Source organism: Bactrocera dorsalis, chromosome 4 (assembly GCF_023373825.1).
Source record: "Bactrocera dorsalis isolate Fly_Bdor chromosome 4, ASM2337382v1, whole genome shotgun sequence".
In the NCBI taxonomy this organism is placed as follows: domain Eukaryota; kingdom Metazoa; phylum Arthropoda; class Insecta; order Diptera; family Tephritidae; genus Bactrocera; species Bactrocera dorsalis.
Genome location: NC_064306.1, coordinates 5,515,311 through 5,525,626, shown reverse-complemented (window position 1 = coordinate 5,525,626; position 10,316 = coordinate 5,515,311). Strand labels below are relative to the sequence as shown.

At 35.9% G+C, this 10,316-nt stretch overlaps 1 protein-coding gene and 1 long non-coding RNA gene across 2 annotated transcripts in view; one reads left to right on the top strand and one right to left on the bottom strand.

Annotated features, from left to right (window-relative positions):
* Positions 1 to 84: 84 nt before the first annotated feature.
* LOC125778107 (uncharacterized) overlaps positions 85 to 10,316 on the bottom strand; it is a 63,154-nt gene continuing 52,922 nt past the window's right edge. Inside the window, exon 3 of the long non-coding RNA XR_007422493.1 lies at positions 85 to 896. This is a non-coding gene — a long non-coding RNA (uncharacterized LOC125778107). The remainder of the gene's footprint in view (positions 897 to 10,316) is intronic.
* Positions 1,101 to 3,178, top strand: LOC105232097 (cytochrome c oxidase assembly factor 7 homolog). Its single transcript, XM_011213703.4, has 3 exons — positions 1,101 to 1,305; positions 1,507 to 1,796; positions 2,118 to 3,178. The coding sequence occupies exons 1-3, from the start codon at positions 1,206 to 1,208 to the stop codon at positions 2,505 to 2,507; spliced, it is 780 nt and encodes a 259-aa protein (XP_011212005.2). The 5' UTR covers positions 1,101 to 1,205; the 3' UTR covers positions 2,508 to 3,178.

Genomic DNA, 10,316 nt, shown 5'->3' with positions numbered 1-10,316 from the left:
TTAGGCGCATAATCGCATGTTTGTAGTAGATAAAGTGCTAGTAAACTGACAGACAAATATATGTTGAAAATATTGCTGAATAATGAAAATGTTCATGTAAGGATTAAAAAAATGGAAACCCAATAAACTAACAACTTTTGCTGCCCTATTTAAATGCTTTTTGGAAATTAAGATTTAATTGGACGTGCTAACACAATATATCAAAGGAGTTCGCAGGCACTCCTAAAAATATATTAATGCTGGTTTAGGCAAAAGTAAAGATAAAACTCACCGTTTCAGATGCTGCCGTCATGGTAGTAACTGGGTAACTTAGAGATTTCTGCTTCGCACCAACGGAGATATTCGTATGTATTTACTTCATACATCGTTAATATAATTATTGCTGTTTTGAAGCTAACGTAATATGAACTCGAAGCTCTCCACACCTTCACAAACTATTCGTTCGTGCATGCACACTATAATTAAGATGTAACACTTTCGAGTATTCATGATGAATACTTAATAATATTTAATATTTAATGCACTTTACTCTACAGAAGCGTAAATATTAGAAAGAAGATTTTGTTTATGCTCCTGTTGATAGTTTTAACACATAAAGCAGCACAGCGTGGCGCTTATGCCTGCTAGGCGCTTTGCTATTGCACTTGAATCACTTTTTCTAATTACTTCACAATTTCTGCTTCTTATTTACACACTTACACACTTTAAGCCACCTTAACCAGTTTTATCATGCTTTGGATGCAAATTATATTCAAAATTAATAAAATATATTTAATTGTTTAGAGAATGTAAAAAATGTCTAATTGTATGACACCACAAATTTAATTTCCGTTAACTGTCAGTTTGCTTGCACAAGAGCGACATCTAGTTGTGAAATACTCAGGGTTACTTTGTTGCTAATAAAGAGATAAAAAATGTTGAACTTAATTACTTCGATTAAAAAAATTTTAAATATTATTCAAATAAAAAGTGATATATACATTTCTAGATTAACTAACTTATTGAATATAATTTTTCCCAAAAACAAATTTTTCCAAACTTTTCTAATAAATCGCAAAAACAAGCGGTTTTGGCAATCTTGCTCTACAAGTGATTTTGACAATTCACTAGATTTCGGCAAATTTTACTTTATTACGGCAAATTTCCATTTCTCCAGACGTCGCTAAAATTAAAAGTGTTAAATATCTAAGAAAAAGCTATAAACAATGGCTTACGATTTAAAGAAAGAATCCGATGTTAAGGAGTACTTGGATAAATTGGGCGTCGAATATCGTTTTGGCTGTTATTCTGAGAAGAAACCAGAGGGTAAATTGCTAATTGCATGCAAAGCAAGAGACAACAGCCGCATATGCAATCACTCAAGTCTACGAGGGTGGCGGGGGTACCTAACCTCCCCATTGTATTAGCGCCTGTTTCGCAAGCGTTTGCTTTGTATATTTGTTACAATTATCAATTTCACAAAAAGCACGTACACACTTTTAACACAACTTAACTTATACATTATAGTTTGTCATCTCTTGGGCGATTATTTGGAGGGCATAAAGAAGGACTTTGAAAAGGCGGCGAAAGTATACAAATCTACATGTGACGATTACGGTTATGCGAAGTCCTGTTTCAAATTCGGTAATTACAGCTTCTTGGGTAAAGGCAAAAGCGGGAGCAAGGGTGATCCGCGTAGTGCGTACACATACTATGAGAAAGGGTGTGAACTCAACGATCCCGATGCATGTTTGCATACAGGATTGCTATTGGTGTCGCGTTCCATGCACAAAGAAATCGACCGTAATGTGCCCAAGGTAAAAAGAAACGGTATTAGTTAGTAGGTATGCTAATTGTTTAGTTTGTTAATGCGTTTTAAAGTAATATTATATATTTGTGTTCATATGTTTACAAGTATGTGACATGCCAGTGACATAACACTTTTGAGTTATCGCTTAGTACTAAGAGTGTGCATGTGCCTTACACACATACGATTTGAAACAAAAGCAATACAAAAATGTAATCTTTTAACGTTTTCAGACAAAAAAAAAACAAATGACAATTAGCATGTAACAAAAATCCGAGATTTATTTTGTTTTTTCGCATTATAAATTTCTTACTTATTTCCACATTTACAGGGCATCGAATACTTGTCGAAGAGCTGCGACATGAATAATGCCACCGCCTGCTTCTACCTCTCTGGCATGCATATTTCCGGCGTGCAAAAGAAACCGGAAGCGTCTACACAAGTTAGCACTACGGATATCAAAAAAGTCCCACCGAAAGACAGTGAGTACATTTTACAAAAGGATATGAAAAAGGCATTCGAATTTGCCTACAAAGCTTGTGAACTACGTAATATGTACGCATGCGCAAATCTGAGTCAGATGTATGCGCGTGGCGATGGCATTGATAAGAATGAAAAGGAGGCGGAGAAATATAAGAAAATGGCTCTGGAAATGCAGGATGAAGTGAAAAAACAACAACAGACGCTAGAGTTTCAACAGGGCATGAAAATGCCGAACTGAGCAAGTAGAAGAAGATGCGAAGTGTGGAGTAAGTGGCGCGAGCATAAATTGTAACAATTTAAAGCGCAACTTAGTCTCCAAAAAATATAAAGACGTAAGCGGCTGCAATATTAAAAACACAAAATTTGTTTTTATTAAAAAAAATCAAATTTTTTTTGTATGCATAACAAGTTGCGTAAATGTCGCTTTAAAAGGAACATAGTTTTTCGTTAAATTTGAAAAATTACTTGTAAGTAGTCGGTAAATTAGTTAGACGCCATGGCAGAAAAATAATATTCAAGAGAGACTAACTGCTTGCTTTTTGATATTTTCTAATGTTGCTTTTTAAGCAAATTTAATTGTTTAAGTTAAAGTTAATTTAATGTTCTTGTGCATGTTTTTAAAAAAAAAAGGAATATGAAACGCAAAAGCGAACGAAAATTTAATGACGCTTGTAGAAAGCGGAGAATGTACATGGAAAGGATTGATTAATTTTTAGGTAATAATAAATGAGTACAGCTAACTTTGTAACTTATTTAAATTTTTAAACAAATGTATAAATGTGGGATATTTAGTTAAATGAAAATAAAAGTAAAAAATATTAAAAATGTTGAAAGTTTTTAATAATGCAAGGGGAAACGTTAACTTCGGCTGGCGAAGCTGTAATACCTTTCACAGGTGTATTTCTTAACTTGTTATACCCTGTGGCATAAAAAACCACATATATTTGTGTGTGTGTGTGTACTAGTAAGCATAATTGCATGTTACACCTCCACATCAATTGCTGGGGCGACGCGCGTACGCTTGCACTCAAAGCCATTGACGCATTCCGCAATAGCGGGTCACGCACAAACAATTTGTTGTTGCTATTGTGTTAAGTATGTATTCACTTTACTTATTTTCTTTTCCTACTGATGTTGCAACACATCCGCGCCGACAATATAATTTGTTCTATCAAAAGAAATAAACAATATGCTATGCATACAGACATACAAACATGCATCAATTCTTAGGCTGACATATGTATACCACACTTAGCATTGCTAGTACGAGTATAATACCTTAATTGTATCTTGATTAAGTTATAAAAAATATGTCGTTAAGAGAAGTGGAGTCGAATGTCGTGTCGTTGGTTGTTGTTGCAAACACTGAGTCAGCTAATAGTTTGTGGAAGGCGGTGGCAAGTCAGCTGACAGTTCATGACAGAAGCTATAGTTGTTGATCTTTCTTAATTGAAGCTGAAAACTTCGGTTGAGGGGGGTAAACTGCCCCCTTTAGTGCTAGGATCCTGTGTTTCAATATCAATATCACTTACAATGATGGAAAGAATTATTTTAAGAATGGAAATGATATGGGTTAGGGGCAGTATAAGATCTCTAAGATAGGCAATAAAGGTCTGAAAGCTCTTTGCTTTATGTAAGAATATTTCCAAAATATTTGATGTGACCACAGTAACTAGTAAAAAAAATCTTGATAAGTTCCTACTATTACCGAGGTCCTATCGGAAACCAGTTCTCAGAACAGTCGAGTCCCCGTCTGACAGAAACCACCTGTTCACTCAAAGAATCCCACTTATCTAAAACCTTTTCCCAGGAATTATATAACCGCTAAAACATCTTGGGTCCTCATGATTTGAAGCGATGCAGACGTTGGTCCCGCCAGGTAAAAAACACTACCAAAGAAAAGGACAGAACAGCCAGGCTGACATCAGCGCCATTCAAAAAGTGCGATGGACGGGACAAGCACTGAGACGCGTACGTCTTTGTGCCATTTACTGCTGTGGCCATATGAAGGAGCACAAATTCGGTGTTGGATTCGTGGTGGGAGAGAGATTTTGTCGCCGAGTGGATGAACGTCTAGCCACAATCCGCATCAAAGCGAAGTTCTACAACATATCGCTGATTTGCCCCCATGCCCCGACGAAAGAGAAAGACGATGTGACCAAAGAAGTCTTCTATGAGTGTGTCACCCCCGCTAAGATGTCAGCCTCCATGATGAAACATCCCCAATGCTGATCCCGGGCCCCGAAATATGGTTATCTGTAGTACTAGATTCCAGCATAGGAAAATTCATCAAGCTATCTGGCCACCAACCAGATCGATCATGTTGTGATAGACTCAACACACGTATCCACTGTTCTCCGAGGTTCTAGCATTGACCCGAGGTGCTCTGCCCAATTCACAAAAAGGAAGACCCCACAATCTGCGCCAACTACCGCGGGATAAGCCGCCTCAACACCACATATAAGATTCTATCCAGTGTATTGTGTGAAAGGTTGAACTGATTGGACCTTATCAGTGTAGCTGCAGGTCTGTTAAATCAACAACTGACCAGAGATTCACCATGAGGCAAATCTTGGAAAAGACCGTGAAAAGAGGATCGACACATATCAACTCTTCGTTGATTTCAAAGGTTTCCTGACAGCACGAAAAGGAGATGCCTTTATGCCACTAAAACGGTTATGAAAACTGACCTTGAGCAATACCAAAAGCTCAAAGGCAAGACGAAACAACTCCTGTCATCAAACAAACAGTCCTCGCATTCGCAACTTGGCTGAAGATCTCCACTCCGTTGGAAAGACCGGGTGGAGAAGGACCTCGCTATACTTGGAATCTCCAAACGGAGTAGGAAAAAGGACTGGCCCGCTGGTGTAAACTCAACAATAAGCAGTATACGAATGCCTCCATGATCCAAGTTTAGGTCCTCAAAAATATTCAACTCTTTATGCAGCGTCGAAAAATCGGAGAGTGACAGGAAGGGTAAAAATTTTAAGGCTCTCTATATGAAACATCGATTTTTCTCAATGAATGTAGTTAAATTTCAGTATAGTTGGAGGGAGCGCAAAAAATACTAACGCTGATGTAAATATATATACAAAAACTTATGTATGTATGGTAGGTAGGTATAAAGTTTGAATAACTTGCAACACACGTCGTTGATTAAGTGTGCCTCACTCTGATGCTTGGCTGATCTACTACGATGAGCGTTTGCTCACTAACTTTGCTTGATTATTTCATGAAGTGATCGGTGCTAGAGCACCCACTTAGATATTTTAGTAGACTGGCATGGAGATATGTACATATATGTGTATAGGTTTCAATATACTAAAGTACATATATGTATGTATATATATATATGTATGTATATATATATAGAATATGTATGAGCGTATGCATAAATTACTTTGAATGGGTGCGATATCACCGTCTAAATTAATACCAAAGAATACACCGAGATATTTTATATACATATAACTACACTATATAAATATATGTATATATGTATCGGCATATACATACATACAAGTATTTTTAACTCTGCAGCTTACCTTCGGCATTTTTCAGTGCAAAGCGACTAACAATTCTACCGAAAGTTCAGTTTGCCGCTCATACTATGTATACTCATACATAGTATATACATATATACTTATTGTATATAATATATATTTACTTGCTTGTGTACGTTTAACTTAAATTTGATCTTTGCATTCATTTGAGATGTCTAATTTTAGTGTATTGCTGTGGGTTCCATTAACGGTTTGAGAGAGCACACGTCACAATTTAAAGCTTGGCAACGCCAACAAAATAATCAAGTAATTTTTCAATTGCATAAAAATTTTTGAATTTCCACAAGTCAGTATTAGTTAACATAATTCTGGAATCATATACTCGCCGATATTCTAACTCTCTTCTCCTGATGCAAAATCTGCGATAAGTTTAGGCGCAACTTTGTACTTGAAAATTAGGCTGCGAGCCTAAATAAGATCACAACCGACACTTTGCTACACAAGAGGATTGTAGTTATTCGCATTCATCCCCTCTACCAAACTGTAGTCCCAGCTTTGCAAGAATGTTGGTTAGAACGCAGCAACTGAATGTGAGCCTATGAAAAATTCGATAGTGATCGCGGCTTTACAGCATTTACTGTGGACAATTAGTTAAGTCTCTGCGCTTCTTTGTACTCCACATATCTCCAATCGAGCGTTCCAGAATAAAAGCGTTCTTCAAAGAGTTCACCCGATTTATTTTGAGCACCTATTCTCACCAGAAATGCGCTCGAAACTCTTTCTTCTTCATAAAGGGTTTTGACAGCGTTTGGAAGTAGGAGCGATTAAACTGTAACCTTGGTTTTCCCTAACCGACTCTTCACTTTTCCAACTGACAACCACTACGGAGGGCATCAGGTTACATAAAGTGTCAAGTGAAATTCCTGTGATCCTTTGCCAGTGATCTGCTTCCCTTTAAATAGCTGCTGTGAACTGAACTACAGACTACAAGTATGTATATACCATCAAGTAAACAAAAGAGAACTTCCTCGTTAATAGTGACAAGAATACCTCCATCAGCCCAACGGCACACATTTTCCTTCAAAACAATTACTGTAAAGATTGGAGTAGGTTATGTTAGGACGTCGATCCTAAGGGGAATCTTACTTATACTTAACAGCTTACAACGCCGGTCCGCTGTGGTAGCTATAAACTCCTAAGAACTAAGTTCAAAAAATCCTTACAGATCGACAAAGCGCTTTGAGCCTATCACAAACTCGTTGAGACGGTTCGTCAGTTTCGGCTATGTCTTATGGTTCGCCAAAGGTAAGATTACCGCGGTGTTTCAACCTCAGCCTTGCAAAGAAAAAAGAATAGAGGAGAAAGTGCCTAGATTTCCAACTCCCTCTTCTCCATACTACCTTTAAAACTAGCGTCCAACTTGATTTTTAACCTTACGGGATGAATGCCTATTGGACAGTGTCCAGTAAGAGGTCCTACGATTGCGGCAAGATGAACTTAACTCAGGGCAAGCAGTTTAGCAGATCTCTTCTACTACTATAGACCAGAAGAATCTCACAGTCGTACGGGAGCTGATCGTAAAGACTAACTTGTACCATCAATATTTTTACATTTGTCGATTAATCGTTTTAATGACTGATTTTTGGTCTTTATTTGACGGAACTTTTGTTTTGACAATATTTCGAGCATAAAATCTGCATCAGAGGCTTGTTTGACGTTATACAGGGAGGTTAAAGTAAAATATAAATTGACGGAGCTCTTAGGTTAGATATGCTCAGCGAGATCCAACGATTAAAGAAATATTTGGACAACATTTCCAATACATTATCTGTATCAGCGGCTTGTTTGACGTTACTCAGAGAGGCTCAAGTAGTTTCTAAATTGAAGGAACTTTTAGGTTAGATGTGATCAGAGAGATTAATTGACTAAAGAAGTGTTTCCAATACAAGATCTCCATACAGAGACGTTATGCAGGGAGGTTCAAGTGAATTCTAAATTGACGGACCTTTTAGGTTAGATATGCTCAGCGATATCCGGCGACTAAAGAAGTGTTTTGAGCATTTTTCTAATACGTCTGCTTCAGAGGCTTGTTTCACGTTATTCATGGAGTCGAAAAAGGCGTATTCTATTACTCGTTTATGATGGCTTCTCCTAAATGAGAGAAAACTTGAGCGAGCTCGCAAAATAGTCAAGATCTCTTCCGAACTAGCTTTTGGATTCAATCGCATGTATCAGAAATACATTCGCATTACATAATAAAGAGAAGAGGGTTTGAGAGAATACAAACTTCATGAAAAAAACTTCCAAAGACTCGTTTTCAGTACATGCAACCCGACGTTCTCTAACTTTTAAAGACATTCCAGCAATACCACGCACAATTTCTCATAAATAACTGGGCATACGTGTTAAATAAGACTGTCTCCGAACTTCCTATATAAATAATATAAATGTATATACAGCTGACAGCTGATTTAACTGTTTATGCTTTACTTTTGCTCACTGCTTTCAGTCTAACTTTTATCCGTCTCCTTTGTATGAGCATTAAATTATTGAAAGCTAACAAAAAACACATTGTAGTCTTTTGAATAAAATAATAATATAAAGTTTAATCTACGTGTGCGTTTGTATTTGGATATTCAGCAATCATGAACCGTTGCTTTTATGACCACCACTCTCCTTAATAGTTATTGTCACTTAATAACGTCAGCGGTAAGGGAGCAAGAAAGACAATTTTTAAATTATTGCTTGTAAACTCGTGTTTGAATATTTGCTAGCAAGGCATTCGCACAGTCGGGTGCCTGTCGCTTGGGCGCTCAGTTTACAAATTCTACAGATTCATCTCTTTTGGTTTTTTTCCTTCAGAAGATTATCTCATTTGGTACTGCAGTGATTTCTGTTTGTGTTTGTAAGTAGTTGAAACCAACGGCGATGCCTGTACAGTTATTTACATTATGTCAATGCGACTCTGCGTGTGTAAAATGTGCTAAATGACGCCTATATGTAGGAATTTTTAGACCCTTACGACTTTAAAACTCTGTTTATTTTTGTAGTAGTGATTATAGCTGACTTTTCTCTCCTTTCTCAAATTCAATTAAGACTTTCGTTTGTCATCAATTGAAGCAGTGTGGCAACAATAGACATAACTGTAGTTTTTTTGCAATTTGACAGCAAAATAAGAGTTCACACGAACGGAAAGTAAGTAGAGAGAGAGAGAAATAGGAAGAAAAGGAAAGGGTGAGAGAAATTGAGATAGAGAAAGAAAAAGAAAGAGAGAGAGAAAAAAGGGCAGAGAAAAAGTGATTTGGTGTAAGGAGTTAGACTAGTCTAGCTTCTAGAGCCCTCAAGAAGATAGAAAAGTGGAAAATGAGTGTATTTTAAGTGAGTTAGCCAGGCTAGAGCCCTTAAGAAGAGGTAATAATGGAAATAAAGAGAAATACACATAAGTGTTTTAAGTACTTCGGCCAATTAAGAGCACTCAAGAAGAAAGAAAAGTGAAATTAAAGAGAAAAATGTGTATCTTATTTTGGTCTGCCAGTCCAGAGCCCTAAAGCAGGGTTTGTTTTTGAAAATGTTTAGTTCAAAATCAAACTTATTTTTTGCTTTCAGCGTAATATAAGCCAAAAAAAAATATATTTTTTAAATATACTAGCCAAATGTGAGCTCTTAAACAATAACTTCTGGCGCTGTTAATTTTACAATCGAAAAAAAATCTATAATAACAAAAAACAAATTTCACGGTGCTGTGTTTCTGAACTGAAAATACTGCTCAACCACTCAGTGAAATATTCAAAGAGCACTCAAAATTGCAATACACCTTTCTAGTGTACATAATTTAAGGCACATATACTGTACTTACAGTTGTTACTCATACGCACTGTTACCAGACAATGCAGCGCAAAAAAACAGAACGCAATAAACATACATGTAAAACAAAAGTTTGGCAATCAAAATGGCTGAATGCGCGCGTGTGCATAACGCGTAGCGACCAAAATTAAGCGGTGGCCAAGCCTCTTGGCTTACAAAAAATATACAAATATTAGCTCAAATGACTGTGTTTACGCTGACAAAAGTAATGGACAAATAAATTGGAAGTTGTAAGCAACAAAAACAAGCACGAAGAAAAACGAATTGTTAAAAACTAACCGCAAACAAAAATCAACTATTTTACTTTTATCTTTCTTTTTTTAATTTTTTAATTAAACGCTGGTGAAGCCTCTCAAGGCTCTTGGTCTACATAAAATAAGCAAATATATGCAAAGGGAGTCAAAAATTATCTTGTTTACAGCAGATAAAAATAATGAACAATTAAAAGTTGTAAACAAAAAAAAAATAAAAAAATAAAAAAATTAAAAAAATAAAAAAAAATAATAAAAAATAAAAAAAATAAAAAAAAATATAAAAAAAAAATGAAAAAATAAAAAATAAAATAAAAATAAAATAAAAATAAATAAAAAAATAAAAAAAAAAAATTTCAAAAATTAAAAAAAACGCTGTTTTATTCTCATATTTATTTTACTCATTCTTTTATTTTATTGCTTAATTTT

What these genes read in the sequence shown, in the direction of transcription:
- LOC105232097 (XM_011213703.4), top strand. Translation starts at nt 1,206, where the DNA reads ATGGCTTACGATTTAAAGAAAGAATCCGATGTTAAGGAGTACTTGGAT. An exon ending in TTCTGAGAAGAAACCAGAGG is followed by an intron (nt 1,306 to 1,506) that starts GTAAATTGCTAA and finishes TATACATTATAG; the next exon opens with TTTGTCATCTCTTGGGCGAT. An exon ending in TCGACCGTAATGTGCCCAAG is followed by an intron (nt 1,797 to 2,117) that starts GTAAAAAGAAAC and finishes CCACATTTACAG; the next exon opens with GGCATCGAATACTTGTCGAA.